General features: G+C 47.1%; 2 protein-coding genes across 2 annotated transcripts in view; both read left to right on the top strand.

Moving 5' to 3' along the window:
- The window catches only part of LOC132541789 (cytoplasmic phosphatidylinositol transfer protein 1-like), a 185,017-nt gene extending 167,626 nt beyond the window's left edge, over positions 1-17,391 (top strand). The window contains exons 2-4 of the mRNA XM_060202485.1: positions 1,361-1,509; positions 17,116-17,204; positions 17,327-17,391. Of these exons, the coding sequence (XP_060058468.1) occupies positions 1,361-1,509; positions 17,116-17,204; positions 17,327-17,391 (303 nt within the window). The remainder of the gene's footprint in view (positions 1-1,360; positions 1,510-17,115; positions 17,205-17,326) is intronic.
- Positions 17,392-18,153: 762 nt separating this feature from the next.
- The window catches only part of LOC103114541 (phosphatidylinositol transfer protein cytoplasmic 1), a 142,160-nt gene continuing 134,169 nt past the window's right edge, over positions 18,154-26,144 (top strand). Inside the window, exon 1 of the mRNA XM_007524235.3 lies at positions 18,154-18,172. The gene's annotated coding sequence lies outside the window, so the exon portion shown is untranslated. The remainder of the gene's footprint in view (positions 18,173-26,144) is intronic.

Here is a 26,144-nt window from a genome sequence, read left to right as displayed (position 1 = left end):
TAGATTTTTATCTTTGATTTTCCTCTCTCTCCTTCCTGCTGTTGCCTCAGCAGTCCTCCTCCTTCCAAGTGGGCAAGAATGTAAAAAAGCTTTTTGAATGTAGACCTTCCTGGGGAGGAGCTGGGCACCACAGCATGCTGCCCTCTGGGAAGACCCTGCTGCCTGCTCCCATTGTCATGGTTACTGGGCCTTGGGAACTGGGGTTGCTCTTGACCAGAGAGCTTTCAGCTCCTCTCCTCACTCCCCCTCCCTGCCTCCGCTTCAGGATAAGAGCTGGGCCTTCAGTCCCTTGCGTCATCACGTCCTCTCAGCTTTGGAATTGACTGGAGGTTTTGTACATCTCACCTGGCCCCTTAAGTTACAGTGGTTTTTTTCTCAACCTTGGCCATAGAGGTGGGAAAACCTGTCATCTTTGCTGGCCAGAGTTCTTTTGCGAACAACCTAGAACCATCCTTGGCCCGCTGCAGATGTCGCCCCCTTTTCTCCATCCATGGGTGTTGGTGATTTGTTTCACAAATTCAGGAAGGATCTCAGTAGGGCGGCTTCTTTCTAACTCTGGACCCACATCTCCTCTTGTGAAAGTCATCTTATTCCTTTCTTCTCCCACCCTTCTTTTTGCTGCACCAAATTAGTCTGTCACCTTGTGAGTTCACAGGGTGGCCGGAGAGATTGTCTGCTGGGAGGGAGAAGACTGAGTCAGCTCACAAGTGAAGATAGGACAGGAAATGTTCTTCCATATTCTTCCATAAGATCGTTTTCCTAGAAAGACATGGCCTCTGAGCCCTCAGGTTGGAAGGCTGCACACTGTTAGGGGAACTGTTAGGGGATGAAAAGGAGCTGCAGATACTGAACATTGCCCTCTGGTGGGTCAGCTTTTAGAACAGTTTCCACTCATGGTGGAGACAGGACAGCTAGAGTTTTTAAAGTTTCCAAGTGAGGAGCTGGGCCATGGCACAACTGGTAGGCACACATATTCCCATGTGCAAGGACCCGGGAGCAAACTCCTAGTCCCTACCTGCACAGGGGAAACTGCAGTGCTGCACATGTCTCTCTTTCTCCCTCCCTCTCCATCTCCCTCTTTCCTCTCAATTTTTCTCTTTATCAACAAAAAATAGAAAATGGGGGTGGGGGTGGGGGAATGGCCGCCAGGACCATTGGATTTAACATGCTGGCTCCAAGCCCTAGCAATAATCCTCGTGGCAGTAAAACGTACCGTTCGGCACACGTGTCTGCTTTCTTTTCTCAACAGGAAGTGCTGACGATCTTAGTTCTGTGCAATGGCGTGACCAAAAGCTTTACAGCTTTTTTCCCCCCCGATGTCGAGTGGTGGGGCTGACCTCTGTCTCACGTGTGTTTTCAGTACAGGATCGGCCAGCTGTACATGATCAGCAAGCATAGCCACGAGCAGAGCGACCGCGGCGAGGGCGTGGAGGTCGTTCAGAATGAGCCCTTCCAGGACCCTCACCATGGCCATGGGCAGTTCACCGAGAAGCGAGTGTACCTCAACAGGTAAGTCAAGGCGGCCAGCTTCTACCTCCTGTGCCCCAGCCCCTCCCGCTGGCACCCCGCGTGACGGAGGTGGAGGATGTCTAGGACAAATGGGGGATGTGGGAAGTCATGGGCCTTTAACAGCTGCACGGCTAGTGGCTGCCCCAGATAGGACCTCCTCCACTCAGTATAGTCCATCATGAATTTTCATCAAGAGGAGCTTGCTTGATGGGCAGCGGGGAGATAGCATAATGGTTACGCAAAAAGACTCTCATGACTGAGGCTCCAAAGCTCCAGGTTCAATCCCCCACACCACCATAAGCCAGAGCGGAGCAGTGATCTCATTAAAAAAAAAAAAATCAAGACTCTTGATTCTTTTCTTTTTTTTTTTTTATTGATTTAATAATGATTGACAAGGTTGTCAGATAAGAGGGGTACAAGTCCATACAATTCCCACCACCAGAGTTCCGTATCCCATCCCCTCCATTGGAAGCTTCCCTATTCTTTATGTGGAACATGGACCCAGGGTCATTATGGGAAGCAGAAGGTGGGAGGTCTGGACATGGGTGTTGGCAGGTCAAGGATCCTGATTCTTATCTTTACCACCCTTCCGGTGGCAAAATTAGGACAAAATCTTCCCTCTTAGTTCAGTGGCAGCAGTTATAGATGGCTAGGGGCCGGGCGGGAGCACAGCGGGTTAAGCGCATGGCGTGAAGCACAGGGATTGGTGTAAGGCTCTGGTTCGAGGCCCTGGATCCCACCCTGCAGGGGAGTCGCTTCACAGGCGGTGAAGCAGGTCTGCAGGTGTCTGTCCTTCTCTCCCCCTCTCTGTCTTCCCCTCCTCTCTCAATTTCCCTCTGTCCTGTCCAACAACAACAACAAAGGCAACAAAATGGGAAAAAAATGGCCTCCAAGAGCAGTGGATTCGTAGTGCAGGCGCCCAGCCCCAGTGCCCTGAAGACAACATAAACAAGCAAAACCAGATGGGAGGGAGGGCTATATTATAAAGAGGATATTATTGAGAGGAAAAGAGGGAGATAGAGGTAGAGAAGAGACAGGCTCGCAGCACTGCTTCACCACTTGCGAAGTTTCCTGTTTTTTTTGGGGGGGGGGCTTGAACCCAGATCCTTGTGCAATGTAACATGTGTTTTTTTTAAAATTCTTTTATGCAAACCTAAATTCCCTGGACATAGGACCTCACCAGTGTACCCTGGACCCCTACCTCCCCAGAGCCCTGCCCCACTAGGGAAAGATAGGGACAGGCTGGGAGTGTGGATCCACCTGGTAACACCCATGTTCAGTGAAGAAGCAATGACAGAAGCCAGACCTCCCACCTTCTGCACTCCAGAATGACCTGGGTCCATGCTCCCAGAGGGATAGAGAATAGGAAATCTTTCAAGGGAGGGGACGGGATATGGAGTCCTAGTGGTGGGAATTGTGTGGAATTATGCACCTCTTATCCTATGGTCTTGATGATATTTTTTATTTTATAAATAAATCAAAATAAATAAATTTATCAGATGCACTTAAATGCTTGAATATAATTATCTTTCAAACCATATTTTTTTTATTTCTTGGATAGAGACATCAGAAATCGAGAGGGAGGGGAGTGACAGAGAGGGAGAGAGACAGAGAGACACCTGCAGCCCTGCTTCACCACTTGTGAAGCTTTCCTCCTGCAAGTGGGGACCAGGGGCTCAAACCCAGGTCCTTGCATATTGTAGCCTGTGCATTCAACCAGGTGCGCCACCACCAGGTCCCGAACATGTGTTCTCTACTTGGTGCACCACTGTTCCCCTCAAAAAAAAAAATTCAGTTTCTTAAGACCAAAGTGTATATAATGCAAAGATGATTCCACATTTCAATAGTCTCGTCTTTCCTGAGGTAGATGTTGCCACTTCTCCTTTTGGAAGGGTAGTGCGTTGAGAATTCCAACCCAGCCACTTACCAAGACTACCACTTTCAGTCTGCAGGATGTATTCTTCAGCCTCTTGCCATTTTCTTTCTTTTTTTAAAAATAATTTTTGATATTTATTTATTTATTTTCCCTTTTGTTTCCCTTGTTTTTTATTGTTGTTGTCGTTATTATTGTTGTTATTGATGTCATTGCTGTTAGGACAGAGAGACATGGAGAGGGGAGGGGAAGACAGAGAGGGGGAGAGACAGACAGACACCTGCAGACCTGCTTCACCGCCTGGGAAGCGACGCCCCTGCAGGTGGGGAGCCGGTTCTTGTGTTTTATGCCACGTGCACTTAACCCGCTGCGCCACCGCCGGCCTCCCCTTTTGCCATTTTCTTACCACTAACAGCATTAACTGACTGTTGGGGTTAGTCCAGCATTCTCCCTCTTTTCAGCCTGTTTTCTTTTTTCACTCAGAAAGTTTGGTAGTCATCTGTTGTTGGGGTATATTGGAATTATCAAGCTAGGAAATTGGTGTCTGACCAATGTGCCCTTTGCTTCCATGTCCATAGACAGTCTTTCCTCCTGTCTCTCCTGTCAGCTCTTGCATAGTTACTCAGAAAGCATTCCCAACATAAGAGCTGGACAAGTGTCCTAGTTGTGTTCAGCAATACCTGACTATTTAGCCATCTTAGTGCCTTAATCATGGTCAGATGTTTCTGAGACAAGCCATGTTTGGGTTCCCCCATTCTCACATAACCTCCATTCTCTGTCTGGCTGCAGTGCGCTGCTTTTTAATGTTTATTCATTATTTTGTTTGTTTAATTATTTTTTTCCCCTGAGCCCTGCTCAGTTCTGACTTCTGGTGGTGCTGGGGATCAAGTGTGGGACCTCAGAGCCTCAAGCATGGAAGTCTTTTTGCATAATAACCACTATGGTATCTGCCCTGCCTGGAGCTTGTTTTTCTTGCTAGGAGAGTTGGGTCCCACCACTCGGGTGTGTGGGCATCTCTCAGGACACTGTACTGGCAGTGAAGGTGTTGGGTTGATTAGACTAGTACACTTTCATGTGCCCAGGGACCAGAAATTTTCCAGTCACAATAAAATGCAAATGAGATCCATCCTGCTCATCTGTTTGTGAATTCCCTGGCTCCGGAACCCTTCGGCCTCCAGCCAGCTGGTACTTTGCTGGGATTCTTGAGCTCCTGGGCCGGCCTGAGAATGGCTTCCTCACACAGGGTCTCAGTGTGCAGACTGAGCGCTCTTCGTGCGGGGAGTGGAAGTTCAGTGCTGAGTAAGGTTCGCCTCTGTAGAGCAAAGAGAAATGGCAGGTCGGCAAGAAAATAGATAAAGTCCTATGGGAAACTCTGCTTCTCAGCATTTTCCGGACTGATTGCCTGGGGGAGATGTTCCCCTGTAGCAAATTAGAGAACATTTCCAAAACCTGTTCTAGATTTTCCATAAGAACTATTCAATTGTCTTTGTCATGTTTGTTTTCTCAGTCACAATATATGGTGTTTACTTTAAGGGAGAATAATAAACATGGAGAAGAGGGAGTTTGTTATAAATAGACTATCTGGACTTCCAGGAATAGTTACTAAAAAGGTTCCTGTGGACCCTCCCCCACATCCTATGACAAACACAGGATAAAATAGAACAATACAGAACTGGGCTCAAAACAAAGAAAGGGAAATTCTCAGGTACTAGGAATAGTAGCAGACTGGAAAGCCCGTGAGTTAATGCTGAGGAAGCGGGGCTGTCAGCCCCACACGGCTCTGAATTCTAGGGACTGGTGGTGGTGAGCTTCAGGGTGCAGGGAGTGTGGGGCGGGGAGTTGGAACTGATAACTGTGAATAATTTTTTATGTGGCCCAGGAGGTGGCACAATGGGTAGAATGTAGGTTTGAGGTCCTGTGTTCTATCTTCAGCATCTCATATGCAAGAGTGAGGATCTGGTCTGTCTGTCTATCTATCTATCTATCTATCTATCTCTCCTCCCTGCCTCTTCCCCTCTATCTCATGAAATAAGTCTTTTAAGAATTATTTTTTGACAATTGAAAACTGAGAGAACTCACTCTTCATAGGTGTACATCACAAGAACTACTAAACAATGTCCTTGTGGCGGTCTGGGAGGTGACACACTGGACCAAGTGGTGGACTTTCAATCATGAGGTCTTGAGTTTGATCCCTAGCATGGCATGTGCCAGAGTGTCTCTCTGTTTGTCTGTCTCTGTCTGTCTGTCTGTCTCTCTCTCTCTCTTTAACATTTTGTCTATTTATTGTTTATTTGGATAGAGACAGAGAGAAACTGAAAGGGAAGGAGGAGATAGAGGAGAAAGAAAGGGAGGAAGCTACAGCCCCGCTTCACCACTCATGGAGCTTCCCCCTGCAGGTGGGGACCAGGCCTTTGAGCCCAGGTGCTTGTGCCCTGACTGCCATGTGTGTGCGCAACCAAGCATGCCACCACCAGCCTTTATCTGTTCCTTTCTTCCACTCTCTCATTAATTAATTAATTAATTAATAAGGTTAATTAATCTTTTTTAAAAAGAATTTATTTATAAAAGAAAATGAAACCCAAGAAGTGGATGGGGACAGGAGATCTAGAAGTAATAATAAAAGAAGTGGTGAACATCTGGGCAAATCTGAGTGATAACAGAGCATTTGAAGACACTAGCAATGGGTACTTGGAAGCATAATCACAGACCTACGATGATAGACAAAAGGTCAGGGGAGACAGCATAATGATTTTGCAGAGACTCTCATGCCTGAGGCTCCAAAGTCCCAGGTTCAATCCCCCACACCACCATAAGCCCGAGCTGAGTAGTGGTCTGCTAAAAAGTTCATTCATTCATTCATTCATTCATTCATTCATTCATTCATAGTAGACAGTAACTGAAGAGGTAGCAATTGTGTTATTATGGTAAAAAAAAAAAAAAAAACCACCCAACACTGCTAATATTGTTCAGGAAGAGAATAGAAATAATGATTAATTAAGCAATTTTAATATAGTAAGTATGTACATGCAAACTGTAAAATCCATGTTCACAGTAGCCAAGGGGTTGAAGCAACTTGAATGCCCATCAATGGACAACAGGATAAAAGAAGTTATGAGTCCTTTCTATAAGTTTAAGTCTATACATTTTTTATTTTGAAAACTCTTGACATATTGGAAGAATATGGGCACATAGCCTAAGGATGATTCAGATTTGGAAAGAGTGGATGAAAAAATGGATATGTGGTGTCACTATAGAGGATATAAATTTTCATAATCATAAAAGAAATTCAGAGACATTATTTTATTGTTAGAAACGTCAACCATCTCAAATCACATCATGCTGCATGTGTACAGGTCCTGGATTATTTTATTGGTGAGTCTGCTTTGTAATTATAACTCACCAAGCAGGTGCTTACTGACACCCACAGTGGGCAGCAAATTGTGCCCGTATTGAGAATCTCATAATAAGCGGGACATGGTCTTTACCTTCTGGTCAGAGTTCTAAGCTAGACGGCTTCAACTCTCCAGAGTCCATGTATCTACCTGTCCCTCTTAACCCACTCAAGTTCTGCTTTGGGGGGCCTTCAAGTTAAACAGAATTGAATGAATTGAGTGCAAGTCAACAGAGGAAAAGGCCAATTATTACTCACACATATAACAAAAATGTGACTCAGGTAGATAGCTGATGTGATATCTTATTAGGGGAGTGGGGGAGAAAAAGCACTTGCGAGCAAACAAAAACCTTTTATAGATGACAGTGGGACCTTCAGAGGTCAGGTCGTTTGGTGACAGTATCTGCTTGGGGTGATGATATTCTCACGGTCCTGACTTCTCATCTCTAGTGACAAGAGTCACTTACCTGGCTGGGAACCTCCAAGGCAGAGTACATATGAGAGTTGAATTTTTTCCAGAAGCTCTGCTTTTTTTTTTTAATTTATTTTTATTTATTGGGTAGAGACAGCCAAAAATCTGGAGGAAGGGGGGAGATAGAGAAGGAGAGAGACAGAGACACATCAGCAGCTCTGCGTCACCACTTGCAAAGCTTACTCCCTGTAGTAAGGACCAGGGGCTTGAACCTGGGTCCTCGTACATTGTAACACGTACACTCAACCACGTGCACCACCACCTGGCCCGCAGAATCTCTGCTTTCAGTAGTGAAAAGGCCTTCAGATATGTCCCCTTCTTGATAATGTTGATTCTCAGATATCCTCTGTTGCAAGTAATCCTTTTGCCAGTGTGACACAGTGAGTCCCTTCAGTGGCCGCGGGGAAGGTGGTTCCGCAAGGTGGACTGGCAGAAGCTAACGTGTTCCCGTGTCCACTTAACATTTTACATAGAGAACTGCTGTTGCCCTCTGGACCTGAATTCATGAGCTGGCAAAAAACATAGCTGTTTTTCTTAGGTCAATGTATACGGGAAGTCAAGTCCCAGCCAGGAAGATGTTTTATAGATTTATTGCCGCGAGTGACTCTCGTCGACACTGGAGTACTCAGCAAGTGCGGAGTCAGGGTCTGCTCTGCCTTAAGCAGAAAGGCCGTCTCATGGACAATGCGTGCGGCCCACTGAATCATCTGGATGCTTGAGGATGGGCGGCTGTGGGGCTGGGGAGATACTGGAGCAGGAGCATACCAGACTTGCGTGCCTGATACCCAAGGTCCCAGGTTCAATCCCTGACACCACCATATGCAAGAGCTGAGTAGTACTCCAGACTCTCTTTCATGAAAACAAATGTTTTTTTTCTGTCTTTGAGAAAACAGCTCAAAAGTATTCAGAGTGCTCAGGGAGGTGGCACAGTAGCAATTGGACTCTCAAGCATGTGTTCCTAAACTCAGTCTCTAGCATCCTATAAACCAGAGCAATGCTCTGGGTTTTGTTTGGTTTTGTTTTTCCTCTCATTAATAATAAATCTCTAAAAAAACAAAAACAAACACTGAAGAAAAAGCCAGAAAGAATGAGCAGCTCTCAAGGCAGCCCCGAGGAGCCACAAGCAGCAATGATAACCACCATCCTCAAGTCGAACCAGCCTGTGTCGTCTGCCACCACTGCTGCTTCAGTGTAGTCTCGACTGACCTCTTTTTCTTCTACTTATTCCATGTCGCCAAACCTAAGCATCACACTGAATTCCCAGCCCAGGGGCTGAGAGGAGGGACTAGCAAACTGCTTTCTTTTTTTATTATTATTTAATTATTTTCCCTTTTGTTGCCCTTGTTTTTTATTGGTGTTGTAGTTATTGTAGTTGTTACTGATGTCGTTGTTGGATAGGACAGAGAGTAATGGAGAGAGGAGGGGAAGACAGAGAGGGGGAGAGAAAGACAGACACCTGCAGACCTGCTTCACCGCCTATGAAGTGACTCTCCTACAGGTCGGGAGCCAGGGGCTCGAACCTGGATCCTTATGCCGATCCTTACGCTTTGTACCACCTGCGCTTAACCCACTGCGCTACCGCCCGACTCCGCAAACTGCTTGCTAAAGAAGCTGTACTGCTTTATATTCCTACCAGCAATGTGTGGGTGTTCCAGTTCCTCCACACAGCCACCAACACTTGTTAGTGGTATTTTTGTTTGTTTGTTTGTTTGTTTGTTTTGTTGTTGTTTTTCCCGAGAGAGAGAGAGAGAGAGAGAGAGAGAGAGGCTATAGCACCTTAACTTCCTTCAATGCCAGTGGTGGCCAGGCTTTTTGTCTTTTTGATTAAAGTCATCCTAATGAGAGTGACTTTTTGTTTGCATTTCCCTAGTAACTAATGATGTTTCATGTGCTCACTGGCCATTTGTGTGTCTTCTTTGGAGAAAGCTCGCCATTGGTCCTTTGCCCATTTTGAGACCGGAAATAATGTCTGTTTAAAATGCCTTTATTCTCTCCGTTCTTGTGTCTTTTCTTTCAGCACTCATGAGGCGGCTCCAACCTTTGGCCCTCCCTACGGTGTCTGGTGTACATTGAGGCGCATGGGACATTTGGGGGTTGCCTAGCTTATTATTAAAAACATCTCCTTGGTACTAATACATTGGTGTGCTTGGTGGTGGCCTTTTGGTCCAGCTCAGTTCAGCAAATAAATGCTGTTTCCTGGTTTGTCTTTAAAAATTCTGGTTTGAACTCACATTCAGATGAAGAGGGTGAGATGCTCATCAGACTCTGCAATGGTGAGTCACGCACAGCCATCTGAGGGAGGGCTTTCCTTTGTCCTCTTTTATGTTCACGTCAGCTCTAGCATCTCTCCAGTCTCTTCCCACTGAAGCCCACGAGAGAAAGAAATCGGGGTGGGGATGGGGGAAATGAGAGAAAAGACGGAGTCTATTTTTAGGCTTGTTTTTCAGTCATGAAGTGTCATGTTCTTCCCCACCTCGGCTGCTGGATTAAGTAGGCTGTGCTGGCAGCTGTCAGTCAGGGAGGGTTGCCAGCTTCTAACGGTGATTCCTCCTGATGCCTGAATCAATTTGCACAAGGAGAACAACATTTCTCCCACTACGGTGCTCCTTCCAGAGCAATACCTCCTGGCCATGACAGGTTCTGAGTAGGAGAGAGTACAGCTTCCTGGGTCAGAAATCCTGTGTGACTGGACAGGCCAAGGTAGCAGCTGGTCACATCACCTCACTGGTAGAGCCTGGCCAGCAGGGCCTGGGCCTGTCTTCTGCATTTACTTTTCTTCTTCCAGGTCTCTCTGATCTGCTGATTATTGACTTTTAAATATTCAGAGACAATCTTCATTCATTTAGGAAAATCTTTGTTGAGCTCCTGCCGGATGCCAAGTCCCATTCTAATTGGGTTGGAGAATGCCTGTAGCCATGCTATCTGAGAGCACTGTGTGTTTTAGACTATTTAGCCGTGCACTCTAAATAAATATATAGTGTACATATAGATATTTAATACCTTAAACTTAATCATGTGAGGAACAGGGCACAGAAGCAACTTTTCCCATTCATGCTGTTTATTCTGTTGTGTCCCCATCTCTATGCTGAAAAACATGCCAGGGTTTCAGGCTGCCAGGCCCCTCCCTTCCGTTCCTCAGATAATCCCACTGGGGATTCTAGAAACAATGCTTAGCCCCTGTAGGCATCTTACACAGAATCCAGCCATGCATATCTTCCCTGGTTCTGCTTTCCCCCCTGACAGGTGAGATTGACAGGTGGGGCCTACCCTCCCAGTGTTTCCCAGCATGCTGGCCGCATGGGCCTAGTGCTATTCAAGCTGAGCCTTCCAAGAACCCACTTGAAGCAGGCCTCTTTTCCCAGAATCCCCGCACAAACTGTCCTCGCAAAACAGCGAGCATGGTAGGGATGTCCAGGTTCCAGGGAGTCCCCGTGGGTGAAACCCCGGCAGCCTGTCTCACCCAGGCAGTGACTCAGGTCTGGGAGCTCTGCTCCTCTTTCCTGATACGCAGAGAAGGGCATCAGGAGCAGTCAGGCCGAGCATGAGGGAGAATAAGTGAATGGAACACACCAGCTGGAGACAAAATTAACCACCTCAGAAATCACTCAGTAGGGACCATTGAGTATTGCCAAGTGGTTGTCCCGTGGTGGGTGTGGGTACTAAGAAGGCCTCAGAGGCCGGCCGGCCTTCCAAGATCAGTGCATAAATGATATGAAAGCAGCCAAGTCCTTGTTTTAGCAGCACTGACATGAGCTGCAGCTACTTGAGTCGACTCAGCGTAGAGAGAGACAGGCTGCAGGTGTACCGTGCAGGAGAAAATCCCAAGTGAGGCACAGTTCCCTATGAACTCAGAAGGACCGTGTTTCTGCTGGGAATGTCTAAGTCCAGGATTTCCAGCTGAGACCAGCATAATCTGATCCTTGTTGCGAAAATGAAATTAGACCTATTTAGGTGCCATTTGGTTTAATGATGCTCAGTACCTCCTGGGGCAAAAAAAAAAAAAAAAAAAACTCCCAAATGAGATTAGATCCCAGGGGAACTCGGTGAGGATCTAGACTGTAAAGCACTGGAAGGCTCTAATGGAGGGACGGTTAAGATTCCAGCTCAGGAAGATCTTTATGAGGTGGGTAACTGCTTCCCGCCCGAGTCAATGCCCGCCTGACTCAGCTCTAATTTGGAGGGCCGCAGGGGTGGTCCAGGGTGTGTGTGAACAGGTTGCAGTGGTGTCTGTGGTCCAGCTTCTCAGCCCTGACACTGAGGCTATTTGGAGCAGAGAGAGCTTTGTGTGTGTGTGTGGGGGGGGGGCGGGGTGAGGTATTGCAGGACGCTGAGCGGCATACCTGGCCTCTCCCCATGGTGCCAGTAGCACGCCCTCCCCTCCCTCGTCATGACAACCAAACATGTCTCTGTATGTTGCCACATGTTCCTTGGGGGCCAGTCCCCACTCTAGTCGCTACTACTACTGAGAGTAACCACTACCGCAGTTTCCCTAGGAATGAAGGGTTTAGCGCATGGCACCATTCTGTGCTAAAACCAGAACAGCCCTATGTGGACAGACAGTGGCAAACTGGTCACCTCACTGTCACTGATATGTTCATACTGGGCATGGATGGATAGCATAATGGTTATGCAAAAAGCCTCTCATGCCTGAGGCTTCAAGGTCCCAAGTTCAATTCCCTGTACCGATCATAAGCAGTGCTCTGGTGAAAAAATAAATAAATAAAAATAAAAGACAGTCTTAAATAGGTAAGCCATTGCCTTGAAGACTTCTCTAGAAGGGCCAGGCAATGATGCACCCTGTTAAGCGTACATATTACCAAACACAAAGACCTGGGTTCAAACCCCTGCTCTCTACCTTCAGGATATCTGCTTCAGGAGTGGTGAAGCTGATCTGCAGGTATCTGTCTTTCTCTCCCTCTCTCTATCTCCCCATCCTCTCTCAATTTCCCTCTGTCCTATCTAATAAAAAAAAAAAATAGAAATATATATTAAAAGTAGTCCGGAAGGTGGCAGTGGATAACTTCTCATTAATAAATAAAATCTTTATTTTATTTTATTTTTTTGGCCTCCAGGATTACCACTGGGGCTCGGTGCCTGCACTAGGAATCCAATGCTCCTGGAGGCCATTTTCCCCATTTTGTTGCCCTTGTTGTTATTGTTGACATTGCTGTTGTAGTTGTTGGATAGGACAAAGAGAAATCGAAAAAGGAGGGGAAGTCAGAGGGGGGAGAGAAATACAGACATCTGCAGACCTGCTTCACCACTTTTGAAGCAACCTTCCTGTAGACGAGGGGCGGGGGGTGGGCTCGAACCAGAATCCTTATGCAGGTCCTTGTGCTCTGCACCATGTGCACTTAACCCAAATAAAATCTTTATTAAAATATATACACATTAAAAAAAAAACCTTCTAAATATGTTCATAGTAATGCATAAGAATAAGACACCAGGGGCACAGTGGATAAAGCATTGGACTCTCAAGCATGAGGTCCCTGGTTTGATCCCTGGCATCACGTATGCCAGAGTGATACTCTGGTTCTCTCTCTTCTCCCTCACCCCATTAATAAATAAACAAATAAAGCTTTGATTTTCTTTTAAGTAAGAAAGCAAACTTTTTGTGGCAAGAAAGATTAAATCGAGAGTTAGCTCACGGTGACTGGGAATGTGGCTCAGCAGATAATGCACAGGACTTGCGTGTGGAGACCCCAAGTTAGACGCCTCAGACTACGCGTGTTGGAGTGGTGCTCTGCCCTCTTAATCTCTCTCTCATGAAAAACCAAGATAAATGTTTGTATTCAGATGAGTTCACCTGCTACTTAGACTGTCCCAGTTTGGTTGACAACTTTCAGAGCATCTTGAAAGTCAGTTGAGCATAAGCCCTCTTCTCTGCATCAGATCTGACCTGGGCCACAACACTAGCAGAGAGTGTCTTCACAGTCAATTTGATCCTGTGCTTGTTTGTTCTTTTTTTTTCCTCCAGGGTTATTGCTGGGCTCGGTGCCTGCACCATGAATCCACCGCTCCTGGAGGCCATTTTTTTCCCCTTTTGTTGCCCTTATTGTAGCCTCGTTGTGGTTATTATTATTGCCATTGTTGATGTTTTCCATTGTTGAATAGGACAGAGAGAAATGGAGAGAGGAGGGAAAGACAGAGAGGGGGAGAGAAAGACAGACACCTGCAGACCTGCTTCACCTCCCGTGAAGCGATTCCCCTGCAGGTGGGGAGCCGGTCCTTGCGCTTTGCGCCACATGCGCTTAACCCACTGCGCCACCGCCCGACCCCCCGCTTGTTTGTTCTTGATATCTACAATGAACACAAGTGGATTGACTTCTTCTATCTTATTCAGCGCTAACTCAGGGGTCAGGGGAAGAAGCCACATATTGTGAAGACTACTTTGAGGACCCACCAGCAATGGTGTTTGAGGAAATGTGTCATCCCAAACCAGCACATTTCCTAATTCTGTCTGTCTCTTCCCTTGGTTTCTCTAAAAGCCTAGTCTTGTTGAAATAAGCCATTGGGAAGTTTGGTCCTGACCCATGGACCAAGTAGACATGACTCAGACCATGGCATCTTCCCAGAAGAGATGGAGCCTGGTAGTGTGTTTGAGTGACAGACTTCTTGGAACTGGAGACTGTGTGATTGTTTCCATCATGAGGGCAATAGCAACAGCAGGGACTAATTTAATGCTGTTTTCCTTTGCAGCCCTGATTCCTGGAGGAGAAATAAAGTTTACTGTCTCAGACAAAAACAACTTGAATAATAATGTACTCTGAGAAGGTCTGTTAGTGGGCTTTAAAATACTTTAAAAGGGAGAGTCGAGCGGTAGTGTAGTGGGTTAAGTGCATGTGGCGCAAAGCACAAGGACCAGCTAAGGCTCCCGGTTCAAGCCCCCGGCTCCCCACCTGCAGGGGAGTCGCTTCACAGGCGGTGGAGCAGGTCTGTAGGTGTCTGTCTTTCTCTCCCCCTCCCCTCTCTGTCTTCCCCTCCTCTCTCCATTTCTCTCTGTCCTATCCAACAACGACGACATCAGTAACAACAATAACTACAACAACAATAAAACAAGGGCAACAAAAGGGAAAACAAAACAAAAAACAAACAAAACAAAGAAATAGAACAAAATAACATATTTGTAAAGCAGATCATCTTATCTGAAGGGCCAGCTTGAAGGGCTTCCCTCCCAAACAAACTAGAGGCATATCCTCAAGCATAGCCATCACCCCAGCCACATAACTGGATTTCAGGGAGAGGAAGTTGACTATTACATATCCTGCATGATTGGGTGAATAAAACAGCTAAAATTAAGATGCTAGAGGCTGGAGTCCTGATCATTTACTGACAGGATAAGTCTCAATGTGAATGGAGAGTTACGTCTGCCATCTTGTCTGCCATCTTCCTTCCAGAAAACAGCTGTTGCTTAGGAATGTGGGTCTTCTGGGAGGCCTTATGAGTGATGTGGGGAATGGATGATGGAGGCAGGGGACCTTGGGCTCTAGCGTGCTATCCATGAGGAACCTCATGAATTTGAGGAGGGGGCCATGCAGATAGAACCTCTCCCCTGAGTGTGATAGTAAAGGTGTGTGTGTGTGTGTGTGTGTGTGTGTGTGTGTGTGTGTGTGTGTGTGTGTGTGTATGTGTGTGTGTGTGTGTGTGTGTGTGTTAGTCACCAAAACACTATTCAAGTCTGGCTTGTGATGGTCAGGGGACTGAACCTGGGACTTTGGAGCCTCAGGCATGCGAGTCTGTTTGCAGAACCATTATGCTGTGTACCCCCTACTCTACCCTCTGTGTATGGCCCAGATTGAGACCAAAAGAGGAAGAAGCCCAGGGAAGGTTGCCATCTCCCAAAAGCAAGCCCGGCGTGACTTTTCCACTTGCCATGTGAACCACAGTCGCACGCCACCCTCAGTGGCTGAGAACAAAATCACAAGCAAAAGCTGCAACAACCCTTCCTTTTGAGCCATGCGGACCTGAGGCAGATGAGCAGCTATTGAGAGATGATCTTAGGAGGGGGAAGGCCTGCATTCGAACAGCAAGAAGAACTGATCCATGGACCGTGAGGCCATGCTGGCTTGCTCCCCGTGGCCCACGAGAACAGCAGCCTCTACCTGACACTCTCCCAGCTTGGGGGGGTGGGGAGATTTGATTTCCCCATTTGTTTTAGCCCTGATAGATGGCCCAGAGCTGGGCTTAGGTCCGGCCAACCATTGAAAAGACATATTTGCCTTTTTAAAAGCAGGGTCTGGATACTGTCAGGAATCAGAGAGACAATTTGAGAAGGCATCCAAGGTACACAGTCTTGTACAGGCTGTTGTCATGACTTGAATTCCATGTCCAAAGAGGGACTGGGGACTTGCAGTTAGTAGTCCGATGCCCCTCCCTCCCCTGCTTTTCCCAGTTACATCAGCTTGAAAGTCAAAACTACTTCTTGATGTTCTCTCTTGCCCACATGCAGCCCTTGGGAACTGAGAATCTGTGCCACCTCTCTGGTCTGATGTACTGCTAGACTGAGTACCCAGACACTTAGCTGAAGGCTTCTGAATTGGAAAGAAGCAGAAAGGTAGCATCTGGAGAGACAGAAAAACCTTAGGACATTGTTCTGTGGGGAGACATTTTGAAGGGCTATATAACATCACACATTAAATAACAGTATTTAAGGAATTCTCTAGGCCTGTGGTATACTGTAGAGCTTGCCTCCAGAGGAAAACAGAACTAAGCTTAATTAGTATTTGGCTTAGCAACAATCTGGGGACCTGTGCCCTTAGGTTTGCCTTGTTTTGAGAATTTATTTTCCACAAATGACTGACTGCCCAGGCCCCTGTTCCAGAGAAATGGTCGTCACTATAATAGTTTCTTAGGCTCCTGCAACAAATTGCCACAAACTGGATGGCTCAGAGCAACACACATTTATCCTGACTGTTCTGGAGGCCAGAACTGGGAAATTACAGTGCTGGTAATGTTTTCCTTGTAGACCTTCGGGGTAAAAATCTGTTTGGTGCCTCTCCTTTATCCCCTCGTGTCTGTGACAGTCTTTGGCGTTGTTTGCTGGGGGGCCAGATCACTCCATGCCCCCATATTCATGTGGCCGGCACCCTTCTGGTTGTCTCTGTCTGAGATCTCCCTCTCCTTTCTCTTCTGAGAACCCCAGTCATTAGAGCTTATGCGGGGTGATTTTTATCTTGAGCTCTTTAATTAAACCTGCAAAGTTCTTCTTTCAAATAAGGTTACAGCTCCAGACAGTGGAGGTTACAGTGTATCTCTGTCTTTAGAGGAAAACAAGTCACTAAGTACAGACCTCAATGAGCAACGGCAGTCAGTCCCTTCCTTTTGCTGTTGACTACTCTACCACGTCTAGTTCATTCTGAAAATACCGCTCGTGTGAGTTGTTAAAACTGATACCTGACTCTTAACACTTGCTCCACCACCACCCCCCAGCACGAGTTTCAGGCTTAAACATTTCTTCACGTCACTTCTTCTGTATCAGCCTCTAAGGACTGAACCCTCATATCCTTGCAAATCAGATCAAAGAAGACAAGTTTACAGTCCTGAAAGGTCCCCACACTAGACTGCAACCTTCTGCCTTCAAGCGTTTTGAAAACACAGGAATAGGCACAGAAAACAGCAGCAGGAAGCACAGATGGAAAAGGTCTAGAGAAGGAAGAGATGCCTGACTCCTCATTTCTGTGGCAGCCAGTTTACCCAGAAGGATGTGGTAGAGCAAAGGACTTGCATGCATGAGGCTCCAGGTTCAAGTCTCTGTATCGTCTCTCTCATTAAAGCTTTAAAAAGAAAAAGAAACAGGTTAGCATCATGAGACGCTAAATAGACTCTAATTGTCTCCCCTTCATTTCTTTTTCTTTTTTCTTTTCCTTGCAGCAAACTGCCTAGTTGGGCCCGAGCTGTTGTTCCCAAAATCTTTTATGTCACCGAGAAGGCTTGGAACTACTATCCCTACACCATCACAGGTAAGTCCTTGGGAGTGTGTAGCGACGCAAGGATATATTCATGACCAGACTTTACTGATCTAGGGTGGCTAATCTAAGCAGGGGCTTCCAGGAGCCCTGTAGTGGCTCTTTAATCCTTTTAGGTCACTACGCTCCCTCCCTAGCAGAGAGCAGTGGGGCTCAGCTGGTCATTCCATCTTCCTTATAAAACGACTGCAGGTATGGCAGAGAGGGAAGTGGACCTCGTTTTAGTGAACTTTCGAGAAGCTTTGTTATTCCTATATTTCCCTGTTTCCTCCATAATCCCCAAATAAATTGGAAGTGTGCTCGGTTTATAAACAATCTGTTTATTGTGACTTATTTGTCTTACATCCCAGCTCTCCCCCCCCCCCCCAAACAAATAAACCTTGACTATAATTTGAGTAAGTAATTCTTTTAGGTCTTTTTACCCCAAACTGATTCTTTTGTAATTAGATACTGTGGAAATATTTAAGATGACTTTCCTTTTCACGTGGAGTGACGCTGACCACTGTGCTGATGCTGACCTAGAAACTGTGCCCAAAGACTTAAGATTTCGTTGTCACCCTCAAATACTTGAAACTCTGTTGGTTGCAAATCTGCTTTTCCACTGAAAATATTTCCTCTGTGGCAGATGAAATGCTCTACTGATTTGATTATTAGTTTTTAATTCAGCTTTTATATTGCCAACTCTTGGGGTGTTAATTAGCCACAAACCTATAGGCTAATTGATTCCTGTCTTACAGCCCTGATCATCCCAACCACAGAAATACATTTTAAAAAGTTTCGAGATGAGACATGGAGACAGCCAGCATTAATGAAAGTTTTACTCCATGCCTAATAATTACAGCGTAGCAGCACTGGTTGGTTCTGTGGCTCTGTATGCTGGATCACTGTGGCCTAACTCATAATTTTCTCTCTCTTTTTTCTCTCCCTTTTGTCTGGATGAACATCTGGGACCAGAATACACAGTAAGTTTTCATTTAATTGTTTTGATATATTCAGCCTTAAGATCAATGGAGTAATTGGAACTTCCTTTGTACTTAGCATCAGTGTAGTAAAGAAAGAGGACTAATTCAGAATCAAATATTGAAATGCAGACTGTTACACAGTTATGTCTAATGCAGTAAGTCGGATGTTCCCACTTGTTCGGGAATATAAATGTTAATTTAAAATGCTTTGATAGACACTTTACATAATCCCCTGTTCTTTTATTTTAAAATAACTCAATTGCTCCACTTGTGATAGTTTACTGTAACAGAGGAACAGTTTCTAGGTACACGATATTATGTAGATGATCATAGCTACCATGGAGGGTGGGGCTTAGCCATGCACACTGTGGGCTGATCTCTGACTGCACAACTTTGAAGCCAGGAAGACACTTACACAAACTATTAGAGCTTTTTTAAAATATTTATTTATTCCTCTTTGCCACCCTAGTTTTTTTATTGTTGTAGTTATTATTGTTATTGATGTCATTATTGTTAGATAGGACAGAGAGAAATGGAGAGAGGAGGGGAAGACAGAGAGGAGGAGAGAAAGATAGACACCTGCAGACCTGCTTCACCGCCTGTGAAGCGACTCCCCTGCAGGTGGGGAGCCGGGGGCTCAAACCAGGATCCTTACGCCAGTCTTTGTGCTTTGCGCCACCTGCGCTTAACCTGCTGTGCTACCGCCCAACTCCCTTACTTAAGAGTTTTGTGTTGGACTGTCTCCATGATTTGAATCCTAAAAGTCTCTGGAATCAATACTTACATTAGACATAAGGGACCTATAATATCATAGTGTTGTGGTATGTTCACTTATATCATTTTTCCCAGTGGTCAGTAGCTACAGCTGTGACAACAAGAATATGGTTAATTGGGGGCCGGGCTGTGGCACACTGCATTAAGCACACCTAGTGTGAGGCTCAAGGACTGGCACAGGGATCCTGGTTCAAGCCCCCTCCCCCTGGCTCTAAACTGCAGGGGGTTGCCTCACAAGCGGTGAAACAGGGCTACAGGTGTCTGTCCTTCTCTCTCTCTCTCTCCTCTCTCAGTTTCTCTCCATCTATCCAACAACAACAATAGCAACAGCAACAATGGAAAAACGTTGGCCAACAGGAGCAGTAGATTCGTAGTGCAGGCACCGAGCCCCAGTGATAACCCTGGAGACAAAGCAAGGGATAGGGAAAGAGAGAGAGAAAGAAAGAACATGGTTAATTGCTTTGATGGAGCTTTTGGTCTTAATCAAAATAGTCAGACACTGTGCACTTGCTTCAGCAGCACATATACTAAAATAGTCAGAGGACCGATCGAGGAAGACAGTAAGAGAGAAATGGAAGAAGCCAAGGGACTGGGAATAACTCACCCCTGGTACAGCATGTGCCCTACTGTATTCACGGCCCCTGTTTAGATCCTGGGACCGTGGGCGAACTCCACAGTCAGACACGGGGGGAAGGGGAGAGCCTCACATGTGGTGGGGGTGCTGTCATAGTATCTCTCTCTCCCTCTGCCACTCTCTATCTGAAAAGCATAGTTTTTAAGAATGAAAAGGTTGGTTCAGGAGTAATGGAGCTACATATGTTTGAGGACCCAGCTCCATGAATAGAGAGAGAAAGAGAAAGAGAGAGAGAGAGAGAGGACATGATTCATCATCTCCTTGGCATAGGAACAGTCCTGTCACATAGTAGACGTTGCAGTCCATAGTTGCTGGATAACAGGATAAACGCTCGCATCACAAATAGGTACAATCCCAACAAATACAGTGGGACTTTCACTGGCTTTGCAGTGAGAAAGGTCTGGGTGTTCTCAGACTCTGCCACTTCAGACAGAAGCAGAGAGAAGGGGCAGCATCACAGCGCCACGCCCCAGTCATGGGCTTCCCCTGGTGCAGTATGTGGTGGCCAGGGCTTAAGATCAGCCCCACACACTGTATGGTGTGCACGCTACTGCGTGAGCCATCTCCTGGTCCCATGAAACTCTTGACCAAGTGAAACAACCCCTAACTGTCAGTTCTGGGGTTCCTGCTGTCCTCTCCAAAATTAAAAAAAAAAAAAAAAAGGAATGCTCTTCAAAGCTTTTCATAAAATTAAGTTTATTCCATTAAAATGGCTTGTCAATTCTATCTTTTAACCTTGGCTAACAAATGTCTTTTATAAATTGGTAAGAATATATATATGGCATTGGGCCGGGGAGATCCAAAAGACTTTCTTTAAAATTTTTCATGTACTTATTTACTTACTTACTTACTGGATAAAGATAAATTCCGAGGGAAGGGTAATAGAGAAGGAAAAAGAGGCACCTGTCACACTGCTTACACCACTCATAAAGCTTACTCCCAAGGCAGGGACCTAGGGCTTGAATGCTGATCCTTGTGCATTGTAACACCTGCACTCAACTGGGTGTGCTACTGCCCAGCCCCTCCAAAGACTTTCATGCCTGAGACTCTGAGCTCCTAAGTTCAATTCCAGTCACCACCATATGCCAGAGCTAATCAATGCTCTGGTAAAATAATAATAATAATAATAATAATAATAAGAAGAAGAAGAAGAAGAAGAAGAAGAAGAAGAAGAAGAAGTGTTTATGTATAAATAGAGGAGAGAGGAGAAAGAGAACATTTTCTTGTGTCCCTTAGCTTAATTTATATTATTTATTATTTTTATTTATTTATAAAATGGAGATATTGACAAGACCATAGGATAAGAGGGGGTACAATTCCACACAACTCCCACCACCAGAACTCTGTATCCAATTACCTCCCCTGATAGCTTTCCTATTCTCTATCCCTCTGGGAGCATGGACCCAGGGTCATTGTGGGATGCAGAAGGTGGAAGGTCTGGCTTCTGTAATTGCTTCCCCACTGAACATGGGTGTTGGCAGGTGGATCCATACTCCCAGCCTGTCTCTCTCTTTCCCTAGTGGGGCAGGGCTCTGGGGAAGCGGGGCTCCAGGACACATTGGTGGGGTCGTCCAGGGAAGTAAGGTTGGCATCGTGGTAGCATCTGGAATAATCTGGTGCCTGAAAAAGAGTTAACATATAAAGCTGAACAAATTGTTGAATAATCATGAACCTAAAGGCTGGAATAGTGCAGATGAAGACTTGGGGTCTCTGTTTTGGAAAAAGCTGGTAGGTCTATTTTAGGTATATTATTATTACTATTATTATTTTTTTACCATAACACTGCTCAGCCTTGGCTTATGGTGGTGTGAGGGATTGAACCTGGGGCTTTGGAGCTTCAGGCGTGAGAGTCCCTTTGCATAGCTATTATGCTGCCCACTTTTTTTTAAATCAATTCTATGGTGAACTATAAATATTGCATTTTATCCAAAAGTCAAGAAGTCATTGATCTAGAAGCTTAACTTCTTTGTCTCTAAAATTGGGGCAGTCCCTCTTGCAGATTTGCTGATGGTAGGTTCAGGGCTCTAAAACACCCAGGGCAGGCAGGCTGCATACTCCCCACCAAGGGCCCAGGGCAGGCAGGCTGCACACTGTCCAGCAAGGGCCCAGGGCAGGCAGGCTGCACACTGTCCAGCAAGGGCCCAGGGCAGGCAGGCTGCACACTGTCCAGCAAGGGCCCAGGGCAGGCAGGCTGCACACTGTCCAGCAAGGGCCCAGGGCAGGCAGGCTGCACACTGTCCAGCAAGGGCCCAGGGCAGGCAGGCTGCACACTGTCCAGCAAGGGCCCAGGGCAGGCAGGCTGCACACTGTCCAGCAAGGGCCCAGGGCAGGCAGGCTGCACACTGTCCAGCAAGGGCCCAGGGCAGGCAGGCTGCACACTGTCCAGCAAGGACCCAGGGCAGGCAGGCTGCACACTGTCCAGCAAGGGCCCAGGGCAGGCAGGCTGCACACTGTCCAGCAAGGGCCCAGAGCAGGCAGGCTGCACACTGTCCAGCAAGGACCCAGAGCAGGCAGGCTGCACACTGTCCAGCAAGGGCCCAGGGCAGGCAGGCTGCACACTGTCCAGCAAGGGCCCAGGGCAGGCAGGCTGCACACTGTCCAGCAAGGGCCCAGGGCAGGCAGGCTGCACACTGTCCAGCAAGGGCCCAGGGCAGGCAGGCTGCACACTGTCCAGCAAGGACCCAGAGCAGGCAGGCTGCACACTGTCCAGCAAGGACCCAGGGCAGGCAGGCTGCACACTGTCCAGCAAGGGCCCAGGGCAGGCAGGCTGCACACTGTCCAGCAAGGACCCAGGGCAGGCAGGCTGCACACTGTCCAGCAAGGACCCAGGGCAGGCAGGCTGCACACTGTCCAGCAAGGGCCCAGGGCAGGCAGGCTGCACACTGTCCAGCAAGGGCCCAGGGCAGGCAGGCTGCACACTGTCCAGCAAGGGCCCAGGGCAGGCAGGCTGCACACTGTCCAGCAAGGACCCAGGGCAGGCAGGCTGCACACTGTCCAGCAAGGACCCAGGGCAGGCAGGCTGCACACTGTCCAGCAAGGGCCCAGGGCAGTCAGGCTGCACACTGTCCAGCAAGGGCCCAGGGCAGGCAGGCTGCACACTGTCCAGCAAGGGCCCAGGGCAGGCAGGCTGCACAGTGTCCAGCAAGGACCCAGGGCAGGCAGCTGTTCTTTGTGTGCCAGGCACTGTGAGAGCAGCAGTGGGCAGAGGGCAAAGACGCTGGGATGGCCCCGTTTGCCCAGGCAGGTGATGCAGTTGGCCTGCCCCCGACTTCGTGCACAGGAAGCAGTTGGCACACAAACTGCCCTCCGCCCCGTTCAATCACTTCTCGCAAGGGCACGACTTTCCAGGGGAAGGTTTTGTGATCGACTAAATCCTTTGTGCAGATGACTTCCCGTTAGGCCTCCGTGTGCTCATGGAGTGAAGGGAAACGTGAGAACTGTTTCCTGAGGGTGATGCGAAGCAGAAATTAAGTCTTCCGCACGACGTCCTTGCGCCCTAGTGCTCGGTGCCTGGCCAGTGCCCCATGAGTGTCCGTCGTCACTCTTTATTATGCAAGGCTGGAAGCTGCCATTGGTCGCTTGGAAGTTATGTGGGTGAATAAGTGGGAACACATCACATAGTGTCTGTCTGTCTGTCTGCCTCCAGGGTGATCACTGGGGCTAGGAGCTGGCACTATGAATTTACTCCTCCTGGTGGCAGTTTATTTTTTTTCCATTTTGTTGGGTAGGGCAGAGAGAAATTGAGAGAGGAGAGGGGGAGAGAAAGATGGACACCTGCAGCACTGCTTCACCACATGTGAAGCTTCCCCCCTGCAGGGAGAAATGGGGGTTTGAACCCAGGTCCTTATGCATGGCAATGTGTGCACTCAACCTGGTGCACCATCACTCGGCCTCTGAGGTCACATTTAAGGAACTGGTGTCAGGACTTCAAAATTTGTTGGCATGGGTTGGGCATAGTTCAGTTCATAAAAGCATCTTTCCCTTTTATGTTAACAAGCATCTTCTGAAACGCCAACAATGTGGGAAGCATCGTGCACTAAGCAATAAACCCAGCCCTTTGGGAGGTGACAGTCTGATTGATAATAAGTAGCTAGACATTCTAGACAACACCTGAGCATCAAGGGCCAGTCAAGGATTTCTGGAGGCAAGACACAGCAAGAGGCAGGGGACACTTGGCCTGCCCACTGAACTGGAAGCGTTCAGAACTGGACTGATAGCGGTTCGGGCAGAGGGCAGAATGAATGGCCCTGGGAAATCCAGCCAGACTGGCAGTTGCCATGTGGAAGGGAAGGCCTTGGTCTTTGGACTGGGGGCTTGAGCTTCAGGGACAGAGCTGAAGTCTTCAGTACAGGAGTCCAGACAAGAACGAGGCACATCTTACACAAGATACTTAATTATGAGGTGCTAGGATGATAACATTGCCAGCTTTCAAAAGTGAAAATGCAGGATGATGGGGGCTGGGTAGTGGTGCACCCAGTTAATCGCGCATAGTACTATGAGCAAGGACTCGTGCAAGGATCCGGGTTCGAACCCCCAGCTCCCCACCTGCAGGGGGGGAAGCTTCACAAGTGGCAAAGCAGGTCTGCAGGTCTCTCTCTCCCCTCTTCTCTATCTCCCTCTCCTCTCTCAATTTCTCTCTGTCCTGTCTAATAAAATGGGAAAAATGGCCGCTAGAAGCAGTAGATTCAGGTACCGAGCCCCAGCAATAACCCTGGAGGCAAAACAAAATACAGGATGTCCAGTTAAATTGTAATTTTCAGATCAACAGTGGTTTTTAGATTCAGTATAGTTTAATTATTGCATGGGGGTAAAATGAAAGACTGTTTGCCCTGATTTTCTCTGACAGTCCTAAGAGGAAAGGGTGGCACATTGATTAATCTTGGAAAAGAAAGGACAGAGAATTGTGCAACTCAGGAACCTGTTCTACCACTGGCATTAACACTGTGGCCTGTCATAGACCTGTCAGAACAGCTAAGTACCTCCTGCCATACTAAGCATCAGCTCAGGACATGGAACTGACTGGTGGTGGTGGGGGGGGGGGGGCAGGGAGGTGTGTGTGTGTGTGTGTGTGTGTGTGTGTGTGTGTGTGTGTGTACAGATTTTAGAGAAAATAAAGTAAGAAAAGTTGAATACTTAACTGTCAGTATTTCAGGAAACTTTTGCACTAAGCATTACAGTGAAAGTACAGAGGTTGAGGAAGAGCCAGGGGAGTTATGCCTGGAAGGAATAAGGGAGATTCCTCAGGGAAGGTGAGATTGGAGTTGAACCTAAGGACAGTAGGATGCCCACCTGCAGGAGCTGCCCAGAGTCTTCTTAGGCTGCAGAACAAAATGTCATGTGTCTGGGTGGTTAAACAAGAAGACAGTTCTGAGGCTGGGGCTCTGAGATCAATATATCAGTGATTTGGTTTCTGGTGTGGGCCTCTTCCTAGTTTGCAGATGGCCATCTTATTGCTATGTCCTTATTGGCAGAGAGAGAGAGAGAGAGAAGGAGAGAGCAAATCAGTCCTCTCCATCTCTCTCTCTCTCTCTCTCTCTCTCTCTCTCTCTTTCTCTCTCCATTATGATCTCACACATACAGGATTCTGCTGCTTATGGCCAATATTTTTCTTCATCTTTTAGATCAGGGGTAGGAAACGTCCTGCCCACAAGTTATATTCAGCCTGCAAAATCATTTGGTCTGGTCCTGCCAAGGCAACTGCATCCCATATATAACAACATTGTGCTTTTTAAATTTTTATTATATTTATTTATTTACTGGATATATACAGCCAGAAATTGAGAGAAATGGGGAGATAGAGAGGGAGAGAGAGATATACCTGTAGCCCTGCTTCTCCATGAAAAATTTCCCCCTGCAAGTGGGGACTGGGGGCTTGAACTTGGGTCCTTGAGCATTTTAACATGTGTGCTCAATCAGGTGCACCACCACCCGGCCCCAACATTATGCTTTTTTTTTTTTTTTTTTTTTTTTTTTGCCTTCGGAGTTATTGCTGGGGCTCAGTGCCTACACTACAAATCCACTGCTTCTGTAGGCCATTTTCCCCATTTTGTTGCCCTTGTTGTTTATCATTGTTATTGTTGTTGTTATTGATGTCCTTGTTGTCGGATAGAACAGAGAGAAATGGAGAGAGATGGGGAAGACAGAGGAGGAGAGAAAGATAGACACCTGCAGACCTGCTTTACCACCTGTGAAGCGTGCTTGAACCTTGATCCTTGCTCAAGTCCTTATGTTTACGCTTAACCAGGTGTGCCACCACCTGGCCCCCCAAGCTGATAATTCTGTATGACCTGTTAATGATGGCCTACATGCCCAAAGGACCATTGGCGGGGAAAAAAAAAAAAAAAAAAAACCCATCCTTGTTTTATATTGAGAGGAAGGGAGACGCTGTATAGCACATGTCGCACCCATGCAGGGCTGGGGCTGGAGTCTGGGTCCTCAGCCATGATAAACTGGGCACCCTGCCCCATGAGCTCTTTCCCTGCCCCTGGTAGCCTCCTTTCGGCTATTTCTAAGGACACTAATCCCATAGTGGAGAGCCTCACCTCCCAAAGGCACACTTGAAAC

This window comes from Erinaceus europaeus, chromosome 12 (assembly GCF_950295315.1).
Source record: "Erinaceus europaeus chromosome 12, mEriEur2.1, whole genome shotgun sequence".
NCBI lineage: Eukaryota > Metazoa > Chordata > Mammalia > Eulipotyphla > Erinaceidae > Erinaceus > Erinaceus europaeus.
Note: the sequence above shows the minus strand (reverse complement) of the source record. Positions and strands in the feature narration are given on the sequence as shown.